Source organism: Erpetoichthys calabaricus, chromosome 2 (assembly GCF_900747795.2).
Source record: "Erpetoichthys calabaricus chromosome 2, fErpCal1.3, whole genome shotgun sequence".
Lineage (NCBI taxonomy): Eukaryota > Metazoa > Chordata > Cladistia > Polypteriformes > Polypteridae > Erpetoichthys > Erpetoichthys calabaricus.
Window position 1 is genome coordinate 131,684,033 of NC_041395.2, and position 16,745 is coordinate 131,700,777.

The 16,745-nt window shown below is 36.5% G+C and overlaps 1 protein-coding gene across 1 annotated transcript in view; it reads left to right on the forward strand.

Annotated features, from left to right (window-relative positions):
- Nucleotides 1-16,300, forward strand: part of LOC114669582 (extracellular calcium-sensing receptor-like) — a 203,545-nt gene extending 187,245 nt beyond the window's left edge. Inside the window, exon 8 of the mRNA XM_051922538.1 lies at nt 15,661-16,300. Within this exon, the coding sequence (XP_051778498.1) occupies nt 15,661-16,101 (441 nt within the window). The 3' untranslated portion in view covers nt 16,102-16,300. The remainder of the gene's footprint in view (nt 1-15,660) is intronic.
- Nucleotides 16,301-16,745: the final 445 nt, after the last annotated feature.

Consider the following 16,745-nt stretch of genomic DNA (forward strand, 5'->3'; position numbering starts at 1 on the left):
CCAAAATTGTACACTGTACTCCAGGTTAGGTCACAGTATCGTATTAAATAACTTAAGCATAGCTTCGCTTTGAATTTACTCCACACAATGTGATATACTGTATCACATAACATTTTGTTAGTTTTCTTGATCACTTCTTTACATTATCTGCATATAGATTTTTCATAAACAAGAAAGCTGCCCAAGCCTGTATGCTATCCAAGTCCCTCCGTAAATTTTTTTCTGATTCTATATTATCGGCCCTTCCACCAAGTTACATCTTGGTTACATTTGAAAACTTAAGCAGCTTACTGATTATATTTTTTTCCAGATTTTTATATTAAAATGAGCAACTGCACCAGCATTGATTCCTGAGATACACCACTTTTAACATCAATTCTGAAAAACCTTCTCTCCCATTTACTCTTTTCTTCATGTGTTTAAGCCAATTATAACAACACCTACACACCTGTTAATGCTAAAAGTGACTCAGTTCCATTGGGCCTTAACACTAGAATTACCAGAGCCTACGAAAAAACTCACTTTAAATCGCTTCTTAAAACCATTCTCACCTCTCCGCCAGCGTCTTTTGTCATCTAAATGTACTGATAAAGACATGCTGCAAGTAGCCGGCTATTCCATCCCCCCGCCAACTTAGAACGTGCACGAACTTCTCCCAGCTCATGCCTTGATTGATTATCTGGGAGTGAAGTGGAGTTTTAGAGTGGAAATAATAAATCGTTATTTGGAACACACGCATTTCATGTGTGTTGCGTTTCTAAAAAAAGCTGCCTTAGTGTGCGACATTGACACTAATTTACTAAGCCTGGCCCTGTGGCGCAACAGTATCAGTTGCTGACTGGCAATAAGAAGATCACGAGTTTGATTCTGCATGACACCCTTTTGAGAAGTGAAGTGTTCTTATTTTTACTGTTTTAGAATAAAAAGATACATTTGATTTCAGTCTGTAACAGCTGGTGTAATTTATGATATTTGCAAAGGTTAGCTTTGTTTTGTTTTTTTTTTAAATTCACTTTTCATTCTCTGTTGTGTTCAGGATCCTTCCCTACCACCCCCCTCCCCCCACCTGACACTGCTGTTATCACATAAAGACGCGGTATAGCTCTGCAGTGTATCACGATACATACGACCACGTGTTTTTTTTCCCACAATCTTGCCAGTCTCCACATGTTGCTGTATGCTGTTTCTTTTGTGCTCCAGGACATGCAGAGGAAAGCATAGTAAAGAGTAATAACTTCAGCGCTATATGCAATCATCAGACACTCCCCATATGACACTGCTGTTTTCACATAAAGACACGCTAAAGCTCTGCAGTGTACTTGTGATTGTATTGTCGTACCAATGCTTGCAAACTGAAGTGTCTGCATGCGCTTTTCGTGGCATTATACGTGTATTTTTTGAGCATGCCCATGTAGCTCAAACACAGGAACATATGTTGATGTAAAAGTATAACAAAACAAGTGCACTTTTATTCAAGACTGTAACCGAAGAAAAAAGAAAGCAAGTTACAGTAGGCGGTTGATATGACAGCTTGCGTGGTGCAATGCTAAGAACTGCTGATTTCCATTCCGTGCTATGTAACTTAACATTTGAATCTGATGATTGCATATAGCGCTGTCTTATTCAGTGTGCGCAAGAACATGCAGTTGGCCAGTTGCTGCATGCTACAACGCACATTAAAAAAAAAGAAAGAGACAAATATATGTGACGTTTTGAAGAAATAATTTTATGATGCGAATAGTACCAATCAGAAAACATCGTCGAAGTAATCCAATATTATTTGAAAACGAACAGCGTCAGGTTGGGTGTGAAGTTATACTGGCGCTGTTTGAGTCAGATCAGTTGCTGAATAAGCTGAACAAGCTCCTGTTCTGACTCTAAGTAAAAAGCATGAATTAATCAACAGAAATAACCGCGATCGATATTTTAAACTTAACGATTTACAGTGCATACCAATTTATAAATTTTATGTCCGTTTGAGGAAAAAAAAAACACTTTCTACAAAGCGGGGAATCGAACTCGCGCCTCTGTAGCATTGCAGGGTTGCTGTGCTCCAAGTCAGCAAATCTTAGCGTTAAGCCACGGAAAGTGTCGTAGCATCCTTGAACCTTTTGTGAAAATGTTTATTTGATGTTTGGACTTCAGGCTTCACACATTCTATAGTTTATGCCTACATTTTGTAACATTTATTACTAAAATATGAAAAAGTTTCTGTTTTAGCAATGTGTTTACACAGATTACTGTAGAAACAGAACACGCATGAAATGTGTATATTCTAAATAACGATCTATTATTTCCATTCTAAAACTCCAGCAGTTCAGTCACTCCCAGATAATCAAACAAGGCATGAGCTGGGAAAACTTAGTGAACGTTCTGCGACGGTGGGGGATGGAATAGCCAGCTACTTGCTGCTCGTCTTAATCGGCACATTTAGAAGACAAAAGAGAGGTGAGAACGGTTTTAAGGTGGGCTGGATCTATGAGTTTTTTCATAGACTCTGGTAATTCTTGTGTTAAGCAAGGCCCTTAGCCTACAATTACTTTGTCCTGAGTATGACGTTAATCTGCATCCAACCATGCTAGCAGGTCCTCTAACTTGCAGGGAAAACTTGGGGTTGGAGGCAGGATTAATACTCCAGCCACTGTAAAAATCCTCTCACTGTTCCAGTGTGGTGCTGAGTTGTCACCCATTACATGGCTGCACTCGGGTCCCAATCCAGGTAGTTCGTCATGTGGTGGGTGAGGCAACACACTGTAATCAGTTCATGCTTCCAACCCCTCTCTGTCTCTATCTCTCTCTATATCACACCATATCTTGAATTCCTACTGCATCTTTTAGTTTTAATGTTAACCTTTCATATAGAACTTTATCAAAATCCTTCTGAAAACAACACAAATAATATCATATACTCCTCTTATTATATTTTTTGTTGCATCCGCATAGAATTACAGCCTATTAGTAAAACGACCTTCCCCATCTGACTCCATGTTGACTTTTGGTAACAGACCTTTTTTAGACATATGCTGCTTAATCTTTTCCTTAAAAATTCTTACATTAGTTTACCTGTGATGAATATTATACTTACTGGCCTATAGTAACTTGGATTTTTACAGTGGGATAATACTCGCTAGTCACCAATCTGTAGGAATTTCCCCTGGGTGCAGAAATATTTGAAAAATACGTGGCAAATGTTTATATGTTGTGAACACCGGGGGTTTCTGTCACCCTGTTAAGCCCAACAGACAGAATCACAGACACAGAATAAAAGCACGAAGAAGTTCTTTTAATTGTTTTTTCTTCTTCAAAGTGCCTTTCAAGCACCACAGCCACCATAAACAATTAAATATACAATAAATCAATACAATTCTCTCCTCTACACCTCCCAGCAAGCACTGTCTTCTACCTCCCAACTCCTGCTCGCTTGCTGGGTCTCCACCAGTCCTTTATATAGTCCTTGACCCAGAATTGCTTCGGTCTTTCCGTCCACGTGATTTGACAGCACTTCCGGGTCAGATGGAGAATTGTATTTTTCTTCAGCCCGGAGGTACTTCTGTGCTTCTGTCCCTGTGACTTTAGAGTACTTCCAGGCTATGTAAACAGTAGGGACTACCCAGTCTCCCTGCAGTGTCTCTTGGCGGCACCCACGGTACCCAGCAGGGCTGTGTTGCCAACCTCCAAGTCCCATAGTGCCCTGCAAGCATCCGAGGCACTGCTGCAGTCCTGGGAACCTGCCATCTATCGTCCTGGGGCAGGCAGTGTCCCTGATAAGCTGCCTTCCCCCATCCTTCTGTTACTGGTGTGACCCAGCCGGGGTAAACTACCGGCTGTCCCTTACAATAAGTACTCACTAACTTCCTTAAACACAAAGATAAACGTTATCTGGTCCTGATGATTTGTTAGATTTCAAACTATTTCATCGAAGTAGTACTTTTCTAAGTACCTCCTTAGTAGTCCCTGCTACTTTTGAGAAGTTATTGACTTGTTCACCTGTGTAAACTTCAGTAAAATGCAAGTTCAAAACATTTGCTATTTCACTATTCCTAATGGTCTTTGCCTCCTCCTTGACAATTCCTTTACTAATATAATATTTACGATATTATCTCTTTATATCTTTCTCCTGTTCAGCGACATTTCTCTCAAACTGCCTGAACTACACTTCCTCGGCAGTCTTCAACCTGAAAAGCTTACCTAGTTTATGTTACTGAGGCTTTTCCGCATCTGTTCAAATTTTGCTGTACTAAAATTCAATTTAATTGTTTCAGTTCTTGAATTTACCCCTCTGCCAAAACACTGGGAATGTATTATATTATAGTCAATAGATCCTGATTGTTCAATCACATCTGATCCCTGTTTCCTATCTTGATTATTACAGAAAAATAAACTGCTTAAAAAAACAGCCATTGATTACTTTCAAAAATTCCCATTCTTGTGCTCCGATATATGTAAAGTTTGCATAGTTATAAGCACTTTTCCTCATTTTAGGGCAAGATATCAGCTTTCACATCTTTCCACAATTTGGCAACATCTAAGTCACAGCCCTTTCTGACATGTCATGATTTAGGATAGATTGCATTTTCAAACCACAAACAAAGCAAATTTTTCTCTCTTAGCATGCACCAAATGGATAGTACTGCAGTATAGTGATTTTTCCCATTGCTTTGCTTGACTATGTGTAGTTATAAGATATTTTTAAGTGATCTCTGTTTTGACTTTAAACCTCACGTTTCACCTCCTTATTTAACTTTGTCATAAAGTAGTTAACAAAAACCTGTCAAGCTAACCTGCATATTTTCTCTCATTTTTCTTTTGTGAACCCAAACACAACAAATTAACTACAAACACTGCACTGGCAGTAACATCACTCTCCAGCCTTGACCAAGCTTTGGGCAAGACATAGTTAGAAAATCATGGATCAGCACAATTCCAGTTGGGTAAACAGCTAATAATGTTCTTATAAGCAGTATTATTGACCTAACTCTACTTCTTAAATAAAGGGAACAAAATAAGACAGTGTTTTAAAAATCCCCAGTCTGAAAACTTAGCTTCATGGATGTACCAGGCTGAATTCTCAGAAATGCACACAATGAAAAAAAATTAAAAACAATCAGTGTATTGCTGTAGCAATAAGGACTCTCTCTCTTTCTCTTTCTCTTTCACTCTCTGTTAGTTAGAGTGCTTTCGGTGGTCTGGCATTTATCATGTCCAAGTGCTTGAGCGTGTTTAGCGGTTAAGGAGTTCTCCATGCAAGGTTGTGGTAATTGTTTTTTTATAACACGGAGATAATACTGGTACAATAAACCAGTCAGTGATGTGAAAGAAAAAGTAAGCTACAGTGGTTAAATAGGAGCTTTGCCACACAACATGTTAGAAATCTCTGGCAAGAAAAAATCTTTGTGAGTGTTTTACTTGACAGAACCCACTAATTATCTTCTCACTAACTGATAATGGGACAATAATTAATGGAAAGAACAAACATTTATGATAAAAAAGTAAAGAAAACAATGTAAAATAATAATATGTAGAAGTCTGCGTGGGTTTCCTCCGGGTGCTCTGGTTTCCTCCCACAGTCCAAAGACATGCAGATTAGGTGCATTGGCAATCCTAAATTGTCCCAAGTGTGTGCTTGTTGTTTGGGTGTGTGTGTGTGTGTCCTGAGGTGGGCTGGCACCCTGCCCAGGGAGTTGTTCCTGCCTTGCACCCTGTGTTGGCTGGGATTGGCTCCAGCAAACCCCCATGACCCTGTGTTAGGATTTAGCAGGGTCTGAATGACTGACTGACTAATATGTGGAAGTAGTATGTATATATATATATATATATATATATATATATATATATATATATATACATAGACAGAGGCGAACATGAAAGAAAAACATTTCAAATGCAGGTTATCTGAGTGTAGACCATAGTTTCATACTGAACACTGATTGACCTTCCTGGCTGCCTACAGATGTATTTTTTTAAACTGAAAAGAATTATGCATGTTTATTGACTATTTTATTTTTTAATTTGCTATTTTATAAAATGGGAAGAGCATTTATGCACATGACCAAATAAATATGGATGAATTAGAATCAGACAAGCATGAACATATTTAAATCATTATAAGTTTACTTTAAAAGCATGTTATTTAAGTATGTTTAAACACTTCTGTTCTTCGTATGGTCTGATTTGGCATGCTGGGGGTGGAAGTTATTTATCAGTAAATCAAACAGTATAAATGTGAAAACTTTAAGTCTAATCCTGTAAGAATCCTTTCATTTTTGACTGCTAAGCATTCCTTGTCTCCTAAGAAAATAACATTTTGCAATATGATTACTACAAATTGGAATCATGTGGCAGGAATGGAAGGTCAAAGGACTGAATGTTGATGGATGAATAAGGTACTTTCTACAGCTTACCTTTTGCTCAATTTAGAGATGTAGATCATCAATAACCACTAGTCTTTTGAAATTTCTTTCCTGCTTTTTGCATTTTTTGCTTCAGCATGCTTTTGTTATATTTTGTCATATTACTAAATGTATAAAAATAATTTCTTTTTCTTCTTGTCTTTTTCAAGTATTCTTCAGATCTGATATAAAATCTCTCACAATATGTATTATATAGCACCTCTGTTCTATTGTAAAGTTTGTGCTGCAATGAGACGTTCTTTACAAATATTGTCCAGTCTCTGACAAGGTATTTTACACAATTTGGTGAATTTTTGATTAATTTGGTTATTAGGAAAAGTTGGGTGAATAATGAATGACATTTGGTACCTCTTCTGTATTTTCTACATAATTAACAAAATGAGTTATAGCATTACCAGATTAAAACCCCCACATGCTCCAGGGTGGTCACACGATATATTTACAAACTGTGAACATCACATATAAAAATGAAATGAAATGAGCCAGAGGAGTGGTCCCACTCAGAGATTTAAGCAGGTCACTTACATATTAAATAGACAGGCCGTGATATAATGTACAAGTACCCCTGTGGGCGTATTGTGTGGAAGAGCACCAAGTACCGCTGAAACAGGAAAATGGTACTGCCATTGAGAGGGGGTGAAATGCTAAACAGCAGATGAGGTCTACAGCAGATGAATTCTGAAGTGATTCTGACCTTTCAGTCTGGAGTTAATGGAGTGGGGGCAATTATTTTGGCAGGAATGAAATCAACATCCTTAAATCCTGTTGAAGCTACAATCGAATAATATTGTCTAATATTCAGTGCAGTAACACACAAAAAATAAATAAATGTGATCTTACGATATTAATGGGCTTTCCTAGTAATATGACAAATTAATCAATAGCACTGGCATATTTACCTTAAGAAAGATGAAATAATACCTCTTGGCTTGGGTGGTGATGATTTGGTTGCAGGAGGTGGAGTTTGGTACAACACTTGGCATTACTTATTTCCTTGTATATGCCAGGGCATGCATCCAGATTACCCTGAGTTGCAGAGAAGCAACTTTGCTTCACATATGATTCTAACATTTACCTTTTGTCATCATTACTTTCTATATACTTTCCATTGATTTTTTGGCTTTAGCAGACGCTTGACATGAATAATATTTACAATAATGACAGTGTTACTCATTTCAATCTAATGTAACTTAACGATTGCAATTATTTTTATTTATTTTACATTAGGATATGCTTTTTTTCTATGCTCTGTTCCTTAAAATCAAAAGGAATGTGTAACTTCAAGTTGTTAATTAATAGGGGACAAGACATTAACTGCCGGCAGGACTCAATTATCGAGCAATCAGGCAGCTAGCTGAGCAATCCAAGAACAAACATGAAACAACAATAAGACTAGCTGCGTATTAGTTAAATTTGGTATTGATCTTGTTCACTGCAACAGCACTTAGATCTGAGGATCATCTCCTCCTAATACCATTCTACATAGTCTGGTCTTGATCCACAGCTAGTCTGGCACTATCTCAGGTACACTGCAACTGACCCTATGTATAGTATGTAACAAAAGGATTATAAAGAAAATAAGTAGGAACATAAACCACCACGTATCAACTAGTGACAGCAGAAAGTCACTCAACTGCAAGGCACAGTTATTTCTCCACAGCCCTATCACCTGGTCTTAAATACCTGCTGCAATGCCACATAAGATACTCCTGGGTCCTTGTGCCCCTTCTTACATGTTTAAAACGAAAAAGGTGCTTTGTTTGTTATTACTTGTTGTGATGTTATTTTTGACATAATCTATGAAGCAAGATTCAGGCAGCCGGACAGTAGTGTCATGATACTCTTAGCCATACATGCACTTCATTTTACTGTGTCCAGCATATGTGACATTAAATCTGAGACAAACTATTTACACTACATTTTTTATCAGTGGATAGCCTTGCATTTTTGGAAAAGCCAACACTGTTGTTCACCTGTATATTGTCATTAAGTTTGCAGTGGTAATCAGCAATCGGCACTTTTTGAAGTTACATAACATAGTACTTCTGATACATCTGTTTAACCAACAACACTTTAACTCAGGATCACACACTTAGAAAAGTTTCTGGGTCAAGCTGGCTATCACAGCTAGTATACAACATATTACATCATCATAACATTACATACAACTATAGCAAACAATAATTTACCAAAACATAGCAGTATACAAAATAATTGTTTGATTATAATTATTGTAAAAGCTATTTGTACAAAAGGTAGCATAACAGTGGAACTGTAAGAAAACTAATTAGAAGCAGATTTTAAAACCCTTTATACAGAAATATCTGCTATATTTAACACACCAAAATTTGTAAGAACTCCAAAAAAACTGATTAAAAGAGTTTAAAGCTGTGCGATATTCACATCTTAGGTCATAATAATAATTCCCATCTGTTTATTTATGCCCCATGTGCACATGAGTGGTATTGCAGAAATTAAATTAAAATCATCTACAGAACTGGGCACCAGTGCAAACAGTATGTGAGGAAGATGTTTTTCTAAATTAAATGAAGCATAGTTAATCCACACTACATCATATAAATGACAGACTTTGGAACAACTGAGGTGCCAAAAACAGCATGCTAGAGATGCTACTCCTGGTTATCGTCCTGTACGTAAATATCATAAAGGCAGAAGAGCCTGTATGCAGCCTGTATGACACTGTAGATGCACCTTTCTTATCTAAGAATGGAGACATAATGATAGCAGGGATTTTCAACATTCACAGCAATGAAAATACAGTGGCTAGTTTTAAATCTAAACCCAGTCCAGCAGAATGCAAAGTGTAAGTACATTCTAAAATAAAATTAAAGACTGAATTGTAAGAATGAAAGCTAGGATGGAACATGAAATATACTTTTAGTAATTTATATTTAGTTTGTAATAGAGCATTCATGTACTTACAGTAATAACTGTAATAGAAATTCAAGAAGCTATATGTTACCTTATACTATAAAAAGAAAAAAAAAATCTAAATATATCAATGATTTTTTAATCTCAAGATACTCTTAACCATTCATAACACATTTGCATGATGTATTTATGAAATGAACAAAGAAAAATAAAATGTATAATTAATAGGAAGAAAAAGTTTATATCAGAAACTGTAATATATATATATATATATTTATATACAATAGTACCTAGATATGAATATAAGAGGACAAATGTTGCAGTATTATTAAGGATTTTGCCCATCCTGAAAATTACTTATACACTTCTAAAAACTGTTGCCTTTAACATGCTCAAAAGACAGAACTGATACACTAATAGAGAGATGCACTTTTATTAAACTTTGTACATAATTTGTTTTCTTTAAAGTTTCAACGAAAGAGAGTACCAGAGTGTTAAAACAATGATTTTTACTATAGAACAAATCAATAATACTAGTAAACTGCTACCTAATATCACATTGGGATATGTGATGTATGATGCTTGTTCATCTGTGCAGTTGTCTATTAAAAAAACACTGGCAGTGTTAAACGACCCAGGAAACAGAACATCTAGTAACCTGCCTTGCAGCAAGGCTGCTGCTCCTGTCCTAGCTGTTATTGGGATGTCTTCTACAATCTACACACAAGCAGTGTCTTCAATTACAAATGCTTTTCAAATTCCCCAAGTAAGCCATGTCCTTTAAACACTACTTGCTATATAGATATACATAGATTAATTATTAACATCTATTATTAATTTAAACTCAACAGGTCATTCTGAATTAAATAATACGCATGTTCCTATTTATTTTTACAGGTAAGTCACTTTTCTGCCTGTGCTTGCCTAAGTGACAGAACAAAGTACCCAACGGTATTTCGAACAGTTCCAAATGATTATTATCAAAGCAGAGCCCTAGCACAGCTTTTAAAGCACTTTGGATGGAACTGGGTTGGGACAGTTAGAACTGACAACGATTTTGGAAATGATGGAGTTGCTAGTTTTGCACAAGCTGCTCAGGAAGAAGGCATTTGTATAGAATATTCAGCTGTCATTTCATCTGTCATGACGCGACAAAAGTACATCAAAGTGATACGTTTCATCAAGGAATCTTCTGCAAAAGTTGTTGTTGCCTATCTAAGTGCAACTGCAATGAAAACATTTCTTGATGAGCTAATACTTGAAAATGCCACTGGTTTACAATGGGTAGGTGTCCCAGGCTGGGTAACAAAGAGACTCCCAGCAAAGGAGGAATATTATAAAATTATGGGCGGAGCAATTGGAATGGCTTTACCCAATGCTGTAATTCCTGGTTTACGGGACTATTTATTGAATATCCACCCCTTCTGGAATCCCGAAGATTCTTATTTAAAAGAACTTTGGGAAGTTATCTTTAGTTGCAGTTTCAATTCAAAGGATGCCACAAAGAATAAATGCACAGGGGCTGAAAATCTGAGAGACATAAAAACAGAATACAATGATGAAGGTGAATTTCGAGTTCCCAGTTGTGTATACAAAGCATTGTATGCTGTAGCACATGCACTCCATGATCTGTACAACTGCAAGGATGGCCAGGGTCCTTTAATAAATAAGACATGTGCAGACAAGATGAGAGTTCAGCCATGGCAGGTAGAAAAGTTTGTTCTGCAATCATCTGCATAACAATTTTTTAATCATCATTATTATTATTATTATTATTATTATTATTATTATTATTATTATTATTATTATGTCCAGGATGCCAAAATCATGCATAGGGTATCACAGGTATCACTGCAGTGCTTTTCCTGGGGAGGTGGTTTATGCCTACACTCTAAAGACAAGGCTGTAATTTAACTTAAACAGCACTGTTTATGGTAAATGAAGATGTGTGCTGATGTGAACATGTCATATAAGTAACTGACATACTGTCATTCTCATGTTATTACCATACCTATTAGAATGCACCCTCCCTCTTACTAAAGGCAAAAATACATTATACATTACACAATACATTACCATCATATTTTTGAAAATTTGAGGTAGAGGCTGTACCATCAGGAAAAGGCATGAACAAGTTCTTGATAGAACACCAGTGCACACCAGTCCGTTATGTCACACACATTCCTAATATGTCAATATTCTGTAGATTTATAATTTTTCTAACATCTCCATTTTTAAGAAGTTAGAGTCAGGTGAAAGCTTACATGGAAACAGGGAGAATCTGAACTCTGTATACCAATGGTTTCAATTACAGTTCTTGGAGGATGATATACAACAGCTGTAGGTTTACTTTTCAGCAGAATTCACTTAATAGCAGCCAATTCTTGCTGCAGCTAATGGAGTATAAGAACCCTTAATTCCTTTTTTTTATTTTTAAACAGCTGCTTTCGGTTTATTCGATTTTCTTTTTCTTCTTCAGTTTAGCAATGAGATGTAAAAGTCAAAAGAAAAAGAAGAGTTATTTTTTCCCCTTTTCACTTATGGATGAATTCATTTTACAATGTTTGTTTCAAAGATATTTGGTGAAATTAAAAGAAAATTATCTGGGCATTGAGAAATAACAGTCACATGCAGTCAACTAAACAGTCTGATGTTATTTTCAGTAAAATAAATTCCATGTTATTAGTAATATACTGTATGATGTGGCAGAATTGGAACATTAAAAAGTCGTAAAGTTAAGGGACATTTTGAGAACTAAGTGACCCACTTTAAAACCTAAATCCTTAGGCCTGTGAGGTTAAAAAGCTGATTGCTACGCTGCGACACTATGAAGATCCTAATATTATTATCTTTTGGCAGGTTTTACACTATCTTAAAAATGTTAATTTTACCACAGTCTATGGAGACAATGTTTATTTTGATGCATATGGTGATCCAGCACCAAAGTATGAAGTGGTAAATTGGCAGCTCGGTGAAGGGGGACTCATAAAATTTGTAACAGTCGGTTTCTATGACCCATCTTTACCAGAAGGAAAAAGAATTCAGATGAATAATGTCAGCATTGTCTGGGCTGGTGGTCAAAACCAGGTAAGATTAACATGCTATTAGCAGAATTGTAAAACTGAACCATAATACTATCACAATTATGCACTTTCTTGTGTGAGCCCTAAAAAAGGAGATTGTTTACATTTTTGTTAATGCGAAGATGGTGAATGTCTCATGTAAATATATGTTTAATTTGAAAAATTATCAATAATTGAGGAGGGGAGTGAAGCTAGAATCTTGTTTATTTCTTTAGCAACTGTCTGTCTTAAAAAATTTCTGGTTAGTGAAGGTGTCTTGACTTTCTTTCTTTGCTAAAGGATCTAGAAAGAATGCAGATATGTGTCAATTTCTGGCAGATGAAATTTAATGTAAACACATGTAAAGTATTACACATAGAATGTAAAAATGTTGAATTTGCGAGGAAGTACACCTAGGAGTTGTGGTGGCCTTACACCAATAAGAAGACTAGCATGTTGATAGGTTATACAATAGAGCGTGATGTGTAGAGTACAAATCCATTTATATTATTTAAACTATGTATCACTACAGAAGGCCTCTTTTGAAGTACTATGCATGGTTTTGGTTTCAATATAAAAAGACACAGGAGATTTTGTTGGTTTTGGGACTGGAAGGTGTGAGCTGTGACTGTTTCAGTTTAAGCAATCTGAAATGCTTAAAATTATACAAATGAGCACAATGGATCTATTCTTTCTAATGTTCACACCCTAATATTCTTATGGAACATTTTTTTTTTCTGTTAGTACCGATCTGTATCGAATGGCCTATTAAGCATATATCAACAGAGAAGATTGTTTAGAGCCCCTGAAGCATAACTTTACACTGTTGTCAACTTTATTCAAATGATATGTTATTTCCATATTTTTATAAGGTACCTAAATATGTCTGTACAGAAAGCTGTCTGCCTGGCACTCGTAAAGCAGTTAGAAAAGGACAACACATTTGCTGCTTTGACTGCATACCTTGTGCTGAAGGTGAAATAAGCAATCAGACCAGTAAGTACCAAAATATGTGCATTTTTTAAGTAGCTGCAGTAAATGTATGTATCTAAAATAACAATTCACCCAACACACACATTTGTGGATGTGACAGAAAAGCCAAAAAGAATCAAAAACCCATACATGCACTAACATCGAGAACATGTAAATTCCCCACAGACAACAATAGGGTGCAGGATTTAAAACCAGGATATTGGATGTACGAGACAGCAACAATAAGTACTGTGCCACTATGCTGCCTCGTTTTTCAAAGTTTGTGTATAATATATATATTTATATATATTCCAAGTGAGAGAGAGTAGTAAAGTTGGGAGCATGTGCTGATACAGCGCTTTGCCGCACCCACTACATGACGAACCACCTGGATTGGGACCCGAGTGCTGCCATACAATGGATGACACCTCAGCATCACACTGAAACAGTGTGAGGTTTTTTATGGTGACTGGAGGGCCAAGGAAGTTCCAAGGCAGTGGGAAAATGGTAGTGAGTCTTAAGGCACAGTTAATTCATGAGTGTAATGCCTAATCTTCTCAAATAAATAATAGCTCTGTATGGATTAAAACATATTCATCCATTTTTGCAAGCACTTTTTCAATTTTCATAAATAAAAAAAACTGTCCCAGGGAGAACATGTAAAGTTCTCGCAGAACACTTCCTAGGTGAAAATGACACTGGGTGCTGGTGCTGTTAGGTTCTGAAAGTGCTCAGTCCCATCTTACTGTCATATTGAATCTATTTCAGCAATGCTGGGTTCCAGGCAGGAAAATAATATTTTATGAAAACTGAGAAGTTTAACCCAATTTCACTTTCTGTTTTGCCAATGAAATAATCAAAGAAGAAGAAAATTTACAGCGTTACCTAAGTAGTCCATTTTATGTCAGTGCTTTTGAACAGTTTAAAGAAAAATAATTTATCCAAATTACAAATGTTTGTAAAGACTGCATATTTTGATATTGAGTGCTATAAAAATTTCATCTAAACATTAAGAAGAGATGCAAGTTTAAAATAATAACACCAAATATGGTTTTATTCATAATTCAGCTTCAGCTAATTCTGTCGTTATTCTGTGCACAAATGAGGAACCAGCTCTAGATGGGGCACCAAATTATTGAAGGTCCCAAATGTTAATACTTAACAAACATATATGCCGCTTTTTGAAAAAGTATTTATTGCCTTCAATTTGTGACACCATTTTCAGTTGGATTAATGCTGCAAAGCTCTTCATAGCTTCATAGTATTTCAAATCATAGTATTTCAAAAGCATTGCAACCCATTCAACTGAGCCACATTTATGGATTTTCTAAAATGCATAACTTCTGTTACTTTTAAAGTCTGAAAGTTCTTTCTGTGTAAGACAAGATTTTTTGTCACTTACATTCTTTTTAGAGGATTCTTTCAGATGGCTCCTTTGTTTTAACAAAATGTTGATTTTCACACAGAAAAATCAATTCATTTTCTCAACTAGCTTTATTCAAATGTTTGGTCATCAAAGGGCATACTTTCTCACCAAACTACATACACTCACATTGATCCAATGTAGAATTTTCAATGAATGTACTCTATACATTATTGAGATGACAGAGAAGAAACAGCAGTAACTCAGAGAGTTACTACTAAATATTTTAACAACAACTTCACATTTTAAAGAGTAACAAAGTATCCATGGGTCTATATTCTTTAAATCAATAAAATTTTTTTTGTATGTTTGAACATTCTGTTAATTAATTCATGCATCTTTGGATATGGACAAAATAATTTTGGTAAAATTATGCTGTAAGGCAGATGATATACTTATAAAAATACAATGTTTCTCTTGTTTTACAGATTCACTTCACTGTATGAGCTGCCCTCTCGACTACAGGTCCAGTCAAGACAAAACTCAATGCATCCAGAAAGATACTGAATTCCTGTCCTTTGAAGAGATCATGGGCTCATTACTCGTCCTGTTTGCTTTATTAGGAGCTTTAATGACCATTAGTGTCGCAGTCATCTTCATCCTTTACATTGATACTCCAGTTGTGAGAGCCAACAATTCAGAGCTCAGCTTTCTTCTGTTGTTCTCCTTGATCCTGTGTTTCCTTTGCTCACTTACTTTCATCGGTCAGCCATCAGACTGGTCATGTATGCTAAGACATACGATTTTTGGGATCACCTTTGCACTCTGCATCTCTTGCATTCTGGGAAAAACAGTTGTGGTGTTGATGGCTTTCAGAGCCACGCTACCAGGTAGTAATGTCATGAAGTGGTTTGGCCCCTGTCAACAGAGAATGAGCGTTGCTTCTTTCACATTCACTCAGGTCATAATTTGCATGTTTTGGTTATTGTTGTCACCCCCATTCCCTAATAAAAATTTTAAGTCATACAAAGAAAAAATAATTTTAGAATGTGAGGTAGGGTCCATGGTAGCATTTTGTGCCGTGCTTGGCTACATTGGATTTCTGTCATCTGTGTGCTTTGTCCTTGCCTTCCTTGCTCGTAAACTTCCAGACAACTTCAATGAAGCTCAGCGTATTACTTTCAGCATGCTGATATTCTGCTCAGTCTGGATCACTTTCATCCCGGCTTATATCAGTTCGCCTGGCAAATACACAGTAGCAGTTGAAATATTTGCAATACTGGCTTCTAGTTTTGGATTACTCTTTTGCTTATTTGTTCCTAAATGTTATGTCATATTATTAAAGCCTGAGCAAAACACTAGAAAGCATCTAATGGGAAAAATGCCCTCAAAATCACTTTAAGAAAAAAATATTATTCCACTTTCTACATTTTTGTGTAGCTAAATAAAATAAAAGAAAAGAAAACCTGTGGTTCTGGTTTATTTCTGTGTAAACATTAGCATGTTTGTATGTCTGGGAACCACTTTCTCGGCTCTGATAAGCAATACCATCCCAGAACGAGAGGGGGTGCTGATGTTACCTTACCTTCATTAGCTTCTCCTTCTTCCTCCATAGGCAAAGACTACTAACAGAGGTTTATTTTATGACAGGGTTTGGTTTTAGTGCTTTAATTATTGTTTTTAGTGCATTGTAGGGCCATGCCACAGACATGGGCCACCAGTTGTACTGGGTTGGGAGAAGGGTGGAGCCTTCCCGTTGAACTGGGGCCTTGTGGAGGGTGTGTGTGATAAGTAGTCCCTGGCAGTGTGTGAATTTTAAATAAATAATCACACCTGCAGTTAATTGAGGTGTTGGCACACATGCAGAGGAGGGCGAATCAGTCAGGTATTGCAATGGTGCCGTGGAGGAAGAAGCTCGGCGCACCTTTGCCCAAATAGATTGGAAATATATGAGGAGCTTGCACTGCAGAGAGGTGGAGGAACAGAATGAAAAAACAGAGAAGACAGAAACAGAACCATGAGGACAGCATTAGGTGGAGAGGCAGG